The sequence below is a fragment of the Ammospiza caudacuta genome, chromosome 32 (assembly GCF_027887145.1).
Source record: "Ammospiza caudacuta isolate bAmmCau1 chromosome 32, bAmmCau1.pri, whole genome shotgun sequence".
NCBI lineage: Eukaryota > Metazoa > Chordata > Aves > Passeriformes > Passerellidae > Ammospiza > Ammospiza caudacuta.
Window position 1 is genome coordinate 1,864,359 of NC_080624.1, and position 9,895 is coordinate 1,874,253.

Here is a 9,895-nt window from a genome sequence, read left to right on the forward strand (position 1 = left end):
AATGCTTCTCTCAATAACTCATTTATGTCTTTCTCTTGCCAATCTTCAATCTTTTCCAGTTTTCTCCATATATCTGGCCAAGATTTGGTAACAAATTGGACTTTTAGAAGCACTTGACCTTCTGGGATGTCTGGGTCTATTCTAGAGTACAACTGGAAGTTACGCTTTACGCGGTTAAGCCAGGCAACAGGAGCTTCATCCTTCTCTTGTGCACCCTCAAATGCCAATTTGGTATTAGTTTGTTTGGGAACTGACTCTTTGATCCCCCGTATTATCAAAGACCTATATTCCATCATGGCCTTCTTCTCTTCCTCCTGGTTAGGGCTCCAGCTGGGATCCGTTAGTGGCAATTTATGTTCACCTGTTGGCACCTGGGGTCCTGGATGGTTCTCTTTCTCCCAAATTCTTATGCCACCGGCCCTAATTATCCGGACCTCTTCTGGGGAAAATAATATATTGAGGATGGAATTCATCTCCCCCCAAGTGTAGATATTTGGACCTAAGAATTGATCCACTTGGTTTGCTATGCCCCCTGGGTCCTCGACTAAATGCCCCAACTCTTTCTTGAATTCTCTCACCTCAGAAGCAGTTAGGGGAGCATTCACAAAGCCAACACCTCCTGCTACACCTCCCATAGGAACTTCTCTGAGGGGAAAGAGTTTCTCTGTCTTGGAGGTCTTGGATCTGGTGCTACAGTACGGCCCACCTTCAGATGCCAAACTACTAGTTTGAGGGATATCTGGGTTACCCTGAACTATCTGCACATCAGCAGCTGTATTTGCTGATAGCTGTTTACTGGACAAGGAGATATTTGTGTCCCAACTAGGAGGAGGTAAAGGGACAGCAATAGGAGGGGGAGAAGAGCCTGAGTGGATATTAAGTGGAGCTGGAGAAGGGGTGGAGAATGCAGCAGGTGGAGTAGGCACTTGTGGTGATTGTGAAGGTCCGCCAGAAATAAACGGGTGACGAATGATTTTTGGGTGCAAAAATAACCAACACAAGGCACAGGGGTTTTGCAGTAACAAATCAACAAGGTGCAATTTATTGATTATAACCACAGCTAAATATGCGTTGGTTAAGGGATCCGGGGAAGAGAAGGGTAAGACAAGGAAAAAGGGAGGAAAGAGGTCAGGGAATGGGGTATAGCTACCAAAACGTGATGTCTTCGGGGTCCCGCCGCCGAAACTCGCTGGTACACGTCTTGGGGAGATCTCAAAGGACAGTCAGGCCAAACCCCAATATATATACTGTTCTTGGTTGGGGGAAGGTAACTGAAATTAGGTTTCCATGGAGGGGAGAAGTCCATTGTTTTCATGGCCGAATGCTCACATGTACGTTAAGTTTTCCCCCTCCCTGAGTTGGGAGGGAGTGCAGTCCCAGTCTCTGGAAGGAGGTTGCCAGGGGGGTGCCATGGGGGTGCCATGGGGGTGACAATAGGGTGCCAGAGGGGTTCTTGGTTCCTTGATGAGGGGATTCTCATCTCTGTTGGTCTGTCACGGTGGTTGAAGACAGGCAAGAGGGGTTTTCCCATGGAGCGGGGGGGGGAGCCACCCCAGAGCTCAGTCCAGCCAGCTCAGGAGTTTGGAAGAAAGTCCAGTTCAATTGTCCAGAAAAGGGCAGCATGCCCCCTTCGAGTACAGCATGGCGTGTTCTGCAAACATCACTTGTGAACACACTAGATAAGCAGGAGACTTTCTTTCTCAACCAGCTCAGCAGCTTTAACCCTTCGGTAGTCTTTTCTCATGACAATTGTGAGGCAAAAAATGAAGGATTTTCGGATGGACTTCTACACGACCCCGTGACTCACGATTGTCTTGAGGAATCTTCATCAGCAGAGCTCTAGAGTGTCTTCGATACTCGTTGCACGTCGGTAGCATAACCCTGGAAAAGTAGGGATGACAGGGGAGAGGGGATAAAAGGGGAAGAGAAGGAAAAGAAAGAGGGGAAAAAGGGAATCAACAAACATAAACATAAACATAATTAATATTGATCATCATAACAACTTCACACGTGGTTATTTGTTATTACAATTTCAAAAATTATTATTAATTTTAACAATTTCACAAAATATTAATCAGTTAAAGCAATATCATTTGTTTAACAATTTCAAAATGATTAAAACAAATCACAAACAACAAACAAATCATAATATAACCATCGTCTTTTAAAATTATTTTCTAAAAATTAAAGTAACTTTCTGTGAATCATACTTGATATTTAAGAAGTTGTTCTAAGGCACATATGCCTGATTCATAACTGTTTTGTATCAAGTGTTTTGGGGACATCTATTGTATCGAGTACATCAGCTAAGCGGTGTGCATTGACTACAGTTGACAGTTTCTTAAGCTTTTTAATCGTTCTCCAATTCAAAATGAATAGGGCTGCTGACAAGATAAAGCCAAGCGTAACTAGGATCAAAAGAACAACAATTGGATGGCACACACTGTTCAGAACACCTGTGGCAGTAGGTGACCACCCAAAAAGAGTATCCCACCACCTATGCTCAGCATCCTGCTTTACCCTCTCCATAACTCGGTGTATTTGTCTCACGTTGTGATGAACAGTCACCAGGGTCTTCTGTCCACTCTCCTTGATTTTCTTGAGGATGTCAATCAGGTCTTGATGGAGCAATAGTTGTCTCACGAGGGTGAGGTTCATTCCGATAGGAGTGGGCATCAGCTTCTGGATCAGTGTGTAGTTGGATTGCAGTAAGTGGTGAGAAGTAACTGGAACTTCATAAGAGAAATCGCATCCTACTATCTTAGTAAAGTTACAAGCACAAAAGTTTGAATGATTCTTTGTATCTACCACAACATCTCCTACAAAGACAGAATCACATGTCGTTCTAAAGCATGCACAGCCATTGCCTATGTATATAAGAACTGTCTGGGTATCCTCATGTGGACAAATCTTGAAATGACAGTTGTTCTGCTCTGTGTCCAAACACATATCCTGAGCTACAATTGCATTGCTTTCACAGATAAACCCTTGCTGTTCTCGGACAATACAAGTTTCCAGGTTAACAGTTTGCCATTTGTCATCAACCTGACGAGCCCATCCCCTACGTTCAGTAGGATAGAGAACAGCTCCGTCATGGTTTAATCCTAATGCAATAACAGGGAAGACCAAATGTACAGAGGCATTGCGTATGGTTAGGACAAAAGCAGTGGCTGTGTTTGAGATGGGATCATAGGTAAAGTTCACCAGGTTCCACCAGGATTGGAATTCTCTTTCAAATTCAGTGGCACTGTCCCAGATTATTTTCCAAATTTCTGTGGGGAAGGTGCCTTCCTCGCCCTCTCTTATGATTGCAGCAGAGAGAGATTGCATCCACAATTGTGCCTGGATACAGCTGAAGGCTAAGGAAACATTGTTCTGTGTAGCACTAAGTGCATCAATTACCAATTTGTGATTATCCACATTCACTCTTTCCCAATTTGGTAATATGCTTGATAGCAGCCACTGGTGTGTTCGCAAAAGCCAATAAGAATGACTGCAGTAGTTGCTGTAATTTGGTCAAATCTCTAGTTGTGACAGCCAATTTATTCAAGTTCAATTAATTTACATGTTATGTATAATATCATCACTTGGTGTTACCATAAGGGGAAGGGAAAACATCATTTCTGTTGTCCATCACTAGTGTTATCATGGTTTATCAGGTCTTCATGTCCCTCGGAGTTCTTCTGAAAAAGTAAACACAACAGACTCTGCCACGAAGAGACAGAAAAGGTTAGAAGAATGGAATTGTCAGAGAGGTTTTGAACAGCAGTGGTACTTCCCCTACAGCAGCGGGGGGTCCACCAAAAACAGGTTGTCCAGGGTAATGCCCTGGGTTCTTGAAATCATCTGCTCCCTGTAGTGAAGGAATTGTGCTTGGAGCTGTCTGGCAAAAAGCAGTGATTTTGGAACACTCATTTACCCCCCATCTATAGTAAGAGGTGTGAGAAGTCCATTTAATCTTTTTACCTTCTGCCCTATCCTGCACACTTTTGACAGTAAAGTGAGAAACATTACCAGATTGAATTTCCTGTGGGTTTAGGAAAATCCCAAACCATCCCTGCATTGCTTTAACAGTATTATCTCCTGTAGCTCTTTTAAAAGCATCAGCCTGGAGCAACCCAAATATAAACATAGCATAGGACTTGGTGTTAATACAGACAAGAAAGTAATTCTGTCCCTCACTTTGGAAAATACTCCAAACAGTTAACAGTTCCCCAACCTGGGCATTGTCCTGTTCCTCTCTGTTAGCAGAAGTGGGGGAGAGAGGAGGGGTTGCTCTAGTCACAGAGGCAGGTTTATTTTGGCTGCTGCCCAAGCTCCCAGTTTCTTGGATTGCCCAGTTCTCCTCCACCTCTCTGGGAGCCAAGCCAACCACAAACACCCCTTCCCAGGTAGTGTACCTTTTCTTTTCATGAATCAATTGCAGGCAGCCAGCTTTGTGAATGTTTTCCAGGAGTTGGTCGGGGGTACGGACCAAAGGGTCTCTCCTTTCCAAGGGGTTGAGCCCCTCTGCCCAATGATCTTTGTGCTGAGTTAGGGACCATGGGATGCGTCTGTCTGCTGTTGTTAGGAACACCCCATGTCCCCAGCACCCACCGGCTTCTTGTTCTGACAAAAGAATCTGATCTCCCCCAGTGAGAGACACTTGACAAATGTGTTCTGTTTCAGATTTTTGGGGGAGAAGCCCGTACTGCTTTGCAAGTTTTGTTAATTCAGTAGCAGTGTACGGGATTTCTTTAGTGGTTTTGTGCGGGCTAAAATCTTCATTATTGATATAGTTGCATTCTGTTTTAATTAGAGGTTTTATGTTGTTACAGCAGTGTTTCCCACAATTTTTCATCAGGGTTAATTCTGTTTGAGAACAATTTTGACTACTGTGAGGAGTTTTTTTCTCCTCTGTTTCTTTTGAGGAATCAGAGTTCTATGAATTTTTAACATGTTCCTCTCTCAGGGCAGTCCGTAACAAGTTATTTACATTTCTTTCTTCATCCAATTGTTTTTGCAAAACTTCAACTAGGTTTTGGAGGGAGTCTATGATAGCATTTTCCCCACTTTTTCACTTAAAGCGAGTTTCTATGGCTGCTGTGAGACAGGCACCCAAGACTGAGCAGAGGATGGTTTTATTTTTGCCCAGTTTAAATTTTGTTTCATGTTGCAAAGAAGATATTCTATCAATAATATTTTCTAAGTTAAACCAATTGCAGTTTGCCCATTCTTCTCCCCCCGGAGAAGGTGTGGCATTGTATTTAGCAAGCAGAGCATAAAATTCAGCTTTACCTTTTGCACTGAAGTTTTTAGCCATTTTGTGAGGGGACCAAAGCTACACCAGGGAGTTAACTTAAGTTACACAAATCACACAGCCTTTCCACTGTCCCCTTGCTTCCCTGGGTAGTTGAAGAGGCAGAATCAGTCTGGGAGGCCCTGTGAGGTTGCTTCAAATTTGTCTCTTCCTTCCCAGACAGTACAGATACACACTCACATGAACACATACACACAGAAATGTTTTCTTTGTGAGGGGACCAGAACCTAGAACAGGGAAAAAGCCACTCAGCCTTCGCTGGGCCACCCCTCGCTCCCTGTGTAGGTGAAGGGACAATATCTGTCTAAAAGGCACTGCTTAATTACTTCAAGTCTGCCCCTTCCCTTTTAGACAGTCCAGGTACACAAAATACAGCAGTAAAAAAACAGTAACAGGTTCAAATTCACCTCAAAAACAACAGTGACAGGTTCAGATTCAATTCAAATACAACAACAACAACAACAGTATCAATATCAGTAACAGCATCAATATCAGGATCAGGAGAAGTATCAGTGTCAGTGTCCCTGCCAGTAAAATCAGTAACAGAAGTGACAGTAACAATTTCCCCTGCTTTTGCACCAAAAAAATCTTTTGTGTCAATTCCGGGGCCTGTGTGCTCAATCGAGCATGAGGTTTGGCTTTGGCATGTGTAGTCTGCGAGAGGTTACAAACTACACAAAACCTGCAAAATCTCACTGGCTGCTGGAATCCTTGTCCGTGACGCCAATTATGTGAAGGTCCGCCAGAAATAAACGGGTGACGAATGATTTTTGGGTGCAAAAATAACCAACACAAGGCACAGGGGTTTTGCAGTAACAAATCAACAAGGTGCAATTTATTGATTATAACCACAGCTAAATATGCGTTGGTTAAGGGATCCGGGGAAGAGAAGGGTAAGACAAGGAAAAAGGGAGGAAAGAGGTCAGGGAATGGGGTATAGCTACCAAAACGTGATGTCTTCGGGGTCCCGCCGCCGAAACTCGCTGGTACACGTCTTGGGGAGATCTCAAAGGACAGTCGGGCCAAACCCCAATATATATACTGTTCTTGGTTGGGGGAAGGTAACTGAAATTAGGTTTCCATGGAGGGGAGAAGTCCATTGTTTTCATGGCCGAATGCTCACATGTACGTTAAGTTTTCCCCCTCCCTGAGTTGGGAGGGAGTGCAGTCCCAGTCTCTGGAAGGAGGTTGCCAGGGGGGTGCCATGGGGGTGCCATGGGGGTGACAATAGGGTGCCAGAGGGGTTCTTGGTTCCTTGATGAGGGGATTCTCATCTCTGTTGGTCTGTCACGGTGGTTGAAGACAGGCAAGAGGGGTTTTCCCATGGAGCGGGGGGGGGGAGCCACCCCAGAGCTCAGTCCAGCCAGCTCAGGAGTTTGGAAGAAAGTCCAGTTCAATTGTCCAGAAAAGGGCAGCATGCCCCCTTCGAGTACAGCATGGCGTGTTCTGCAAACATCACTTGTGAACACACTAGATAAGCAGGAGACTTTCTTTCTCAACCAGCTCAGCAGCTTTAACCCTTCGGTAGTCTTTTCTCATGACAATTGTGAGGCAAAAAATGAAGGATTTTCGGATGGACTTCTACACGACCCCGTGACTCACGATTGTCTTGAGGAATCTTCATCAGCAGAGCTCTAGAGTGTCTTCGATACTCGTTGCACGTCGGTAGCATAACCCTGGAAAAGTAGGGATGACAGGGGAGAGGGGATAAAAGGGGAAGAGAAGGAAAAGAAAGAGGGGAAAAAGGGAATCAACAAACATAAACATAAACATAATTAATATTGATCATCATAACAACTTCACACGTGGTTATTTGTTATTACAATTTCAAAAATTATTATTAATTTTAACAATTTCACAAAATATTAATCAGTTAAAGCAATATCATTTGTTTAACAATTTCAAAATGATTAAAACAAATCACAAACAACAAACAAATCATAATATAACCATCGTCTTTTAAAATTATTTTCTAAAAATTAAAGTAACTTTCTGTGAATCATACTTGATATTTAAGAAGTTGTTCTAAGGCACATATGCCTGATTCATAACTGTTTTGTATCAAGTGTTTTGGGGACATCTATTGTATCGAGTACATCAGCTAAGCGGTGTGCATTGACTACAGTTGACAGTTTCTTAAGCTTTTTAATCGTTCTCCAATTCAAAATGAATAGGGCTGCTGACAAGATAAAGCCAAGCGTAACTAGGATCAAAAGAACAACAATTGGATGGCACACACTGTTCAGAACACCTGTGGCAGTAGGTGACCACCCAAAAAGAGTATCCCACCACCTATGCTCAGCATCCTGCTTTACCCTCTCCATAACTCGGTGTATTTGTCTCACGTTGTGATGAACAGTCACCAGGGTCTTCTGTCCACTCTCCTTGATTTTCTTGAGGATGTCAATCAGGTCTTGATGGAGCAATAGTTGTCTCACGAGGGTGAGGTTCATTCCGATAGGAGTGGGCATCAGCTTCTGGATCAGTGTGTAGTTGGATTGCAGTAAGTGGTGAGAAGTAACTGGAACTTCATAAGAGAAATCGCATCCTACTATCTTAGTAAAGTTACAAGCACAAAAGTTTGAATGATTCTTTGTATCTACCACAACATCTCCTACAAAGACAGAATCACATGTCGTTCTAAAGCATGCACAGCCATTGCCTATGTATATAAGAACTGTCTGGGTATCCTCATGTGGACAAATCTTGAAATGACAGTTGTTCTGCTCTGTGTCCAAACACATATCCTGAGCTACAATTGCATTGCTTTCACAGATAAACCCTTGCTGTTCTCGGACAATACAAGTTTCCAGGTTAACAGTTTGCCATTTGTCATCAACCTGACGAGCCCATCCCCTACGTTCAGTAGGATAGAGAACAGCTCCGTCATGGTTTAATCCTAATGCAATAACAGGGAAGACCAAATGTACAGAGGCATTGCGTATGGTTAGGACAAAAGCAGTGGCTGTGTTTGAGATGGGATCATAGGTAAAGTTCACCAGGTTCCACCAGGATTGGAATTCTCTTTCAAATTCAGTGGCACTGTCCCAGATTATTTTCCAAATTTCTGTGGGGAAGGTGCCTTCCTCGCCCTCTCTTATGATTGCAGCAGAGAGAGATTGCATCCACAATTGTGCCTGGATACAGCTGAAGGCTAAGGAAACATTGTTCTGTGTAGCACTAAGTGCATCAATTACCAATTTGTGATTATCCACATTCACTCTTTCCCAATTTGGTAATATGCTTGATAGCAGCCACTGGTGTGTTCGCAAAAGCCAATAAGAATGACTGCAGTAGTTGCTGTAATTTGGTCAAATCTCTAGTTGTGACAGCCAATTTATTCAAGTTCAATTAATTTACATGTTATGTATAATATCATCACTTGGTGTTACCATAAGGGGAAGGGAAAACATCATTTCTGTTGTCCATCACTAGTGTTATCATGGTTTATCAGGTCTTCATGTCCCTCGGAGTTCTTCTGAAAAAGTAAACACAACAGACTCTGCCACGAAGAGACAGAAAAGGTTAGAAGAATGGAATTGTCAGAGAGGTTTTGAACAGCAGTGGTACTTCCCCTACAGCAGCGGGGGGTCCACCAAAAACAGGTTGTCCAGGGTAATGCCCTGGGTTCTTGAAATCATCTGCTCCCTGTAGTGAAGGAATTGTGCTTGGAGCTGTCTGGCAAAAAGCAGTGATTTTGGAACACTCATTTACCCCCCATCTATAGTAAGAGGTGTGAGAAGTCCATTTAATCTTTTTACCTTCTGCCCTATCCTGCACACTTTTGACAGTAAAGTGAGAAACATTACCAGATTGAATTTCCTGTGGGTTTAGGAAAATCCCAAACCATCCCTGCATTGCTTTAACAGTATTATCTCCTGTAGCTCTTTTAAAAGCATCAGCCTGGAGCAACCCAAATATAAACATAGCATAGGACTTGGTGTTAATACAGACAAGAAAGTAATTCTGTCCCTCACTTTGGAAAATACTCCAAACAGTTAACAGTTCCCCAACCTGGGCATTGTCCTGTTCCTCTCTGTTAGCAGAAGTGGGGGAGAGAGGAGGGGTTGCTCTAGTCACAGAGGCAGGTTTATTTTGGCTGCTGCCCAAGCTCCCAGTTTCTTGGATTGCCCAGTTCTCCTCCACCTCTCTGGGAGCCAAGCCAACCACAAACACCCCTTCCCAGGTAGTGTACCTTTTCTTTTCATGAATCAATTGCAGGCAGCCAGCTTTGTGAATGTTTTCCAGGAGTTGGTCGGGGGTACGGACCAAAGGGTCTCTCCTTTCCAAGGGGTTGAGCCCCTCTGCCCAATGATCTTTGTGCTGAGTTAGGGACCATGGGATGCGTCTGTCTGCTGTTGTTAGGAACACCCCATGTCCCCAGCACCCACCGGCTTCTTGTTCTGACAAAAGAATCTGATCTCCCCCAGTGAGAGACACTTGACAAATGTGTTCTGTTTCAGATTTTTGGGGGAGAAGCCCGTACTGCTTTGCAAGTTTTGTTAATTCAGTAGCAGTGTACGGGATTTCTTTAGTGGTTTTGTGCGGGCTAAAATCTTCATTATTGATATAGTTGCATTCTGTTTTAATTAGAGG

The 9,895-nt window shown here is 43.5% G+C and overlaps 2 protein-coding genes across 4 annotated transcripts; both read right to left on the reverse strand.

The window, feature by feature from the left end:
- Positions 1 to 1,077: 1,077 nt before the first annotated feature.
- LOC131570081 (uncharacterized) lies at positions 1,078 to 3,678 on the reverse strand. 2 transcript variants are annotated; one of them, XR_009275841.1, is made up of 3 exons: positions 3,598 to 3,678; positions 2,521 to 2,682; positions 1,078 to 1,881 (listed from the first exon to the last, which is right to left on the reverse strand). XR_009275841.1 is itself a non-coding variant. In XM_058822420.1 (2 exons), the coding sequence occupies exons 1-2, from the start codon at positions 3,328 to 3,330 to the stop codon at positions 1,840 to 1,842; spliced, it is 852 nt and encodes a 283-aa protein (XP_058678403.1). In that variant the 5' UTR covers positions 3,331 to 3,617; the 3' UTR covers positions 1,078 to 1,839. The 2 variants fall into 2 exon arrangements, 1 of the variants encoding a protein (XP_058678403.1); XM_058822420.1 differs by having other exon boundaries at positions 2,521 to 3,617.
- A 3,046-nt stretch (positions 3,679 to 6,724) lies between these two features.
- Positions 6,725 to 8,772, reverse strand: LOC131570082 (uncharacterized). Of its 2 annotated transcripts, XM_058822423.1 has the most exons (3): positions 8,692 to 8,772; positions 7,615 to 7,776; positions 6,725 to 6,975 (listed from the first exon to the last, which is right to left on the reverse strand). In XM_058822423.1, exons 1-3 carry the CDS (start codon positions 8,713 to 8,715, stop codon positions 6,934 to 6,936), a joined length of 228 nt encoding a protein of 75 aa, XP_058678406.1. In that variant the 5' UTR covers positions 8,716 to 8,772; the 3' UTR covers positions 6,725 to 6,933. The 2 variants fall into 2 exon arrangements, with proteins under 2 accessions (XP_058678406.1, XP_058678405.1); XM_058822422.1 differs by lacking the exon at positions 8,692 to 8,772 and having other exon boundaries at positions 7,615 to 8,431.
- Positions 8,773 to 9,895: the final 1,123 nt, after the last annotated feature.

What these genes read in the sequence shown, in the direction of transcription:
- LOC131570081 (XM_058822420.1), bottom strand. Translation starts at nt 3,330, where the DNA reads ATGCAATCTCTCTCTGCTGCAATCATAAGAGAGGGCGAGGAAGGCACC. An exon ending in TACACCGAGTTATGGAGAGG is followed by an intron (nt 1,882 to 2,520) that starts GTAAAGCAGGAT and finishes CTACTTTTCCAG; the next exon opens with GGTTATGCTACCGACGTGCA.
- LOC131570082 (XM_058822422.1), bottom strand. Translation starts at nt 8,424, where the DNA reads ATGCAATCTCTCTCTGCTGCAATCATAAGAGAGGGCGAGGAAGGCACC. An exon ending in TACACCGAGTTATGGAGAGG is followed by an intron (nt 6,976 to 7,614) that starts GTAAAGCAGGAT and finishes CTACTTTTCCAG; the next exon opens with GGTTATGCTACCGACGTGCA.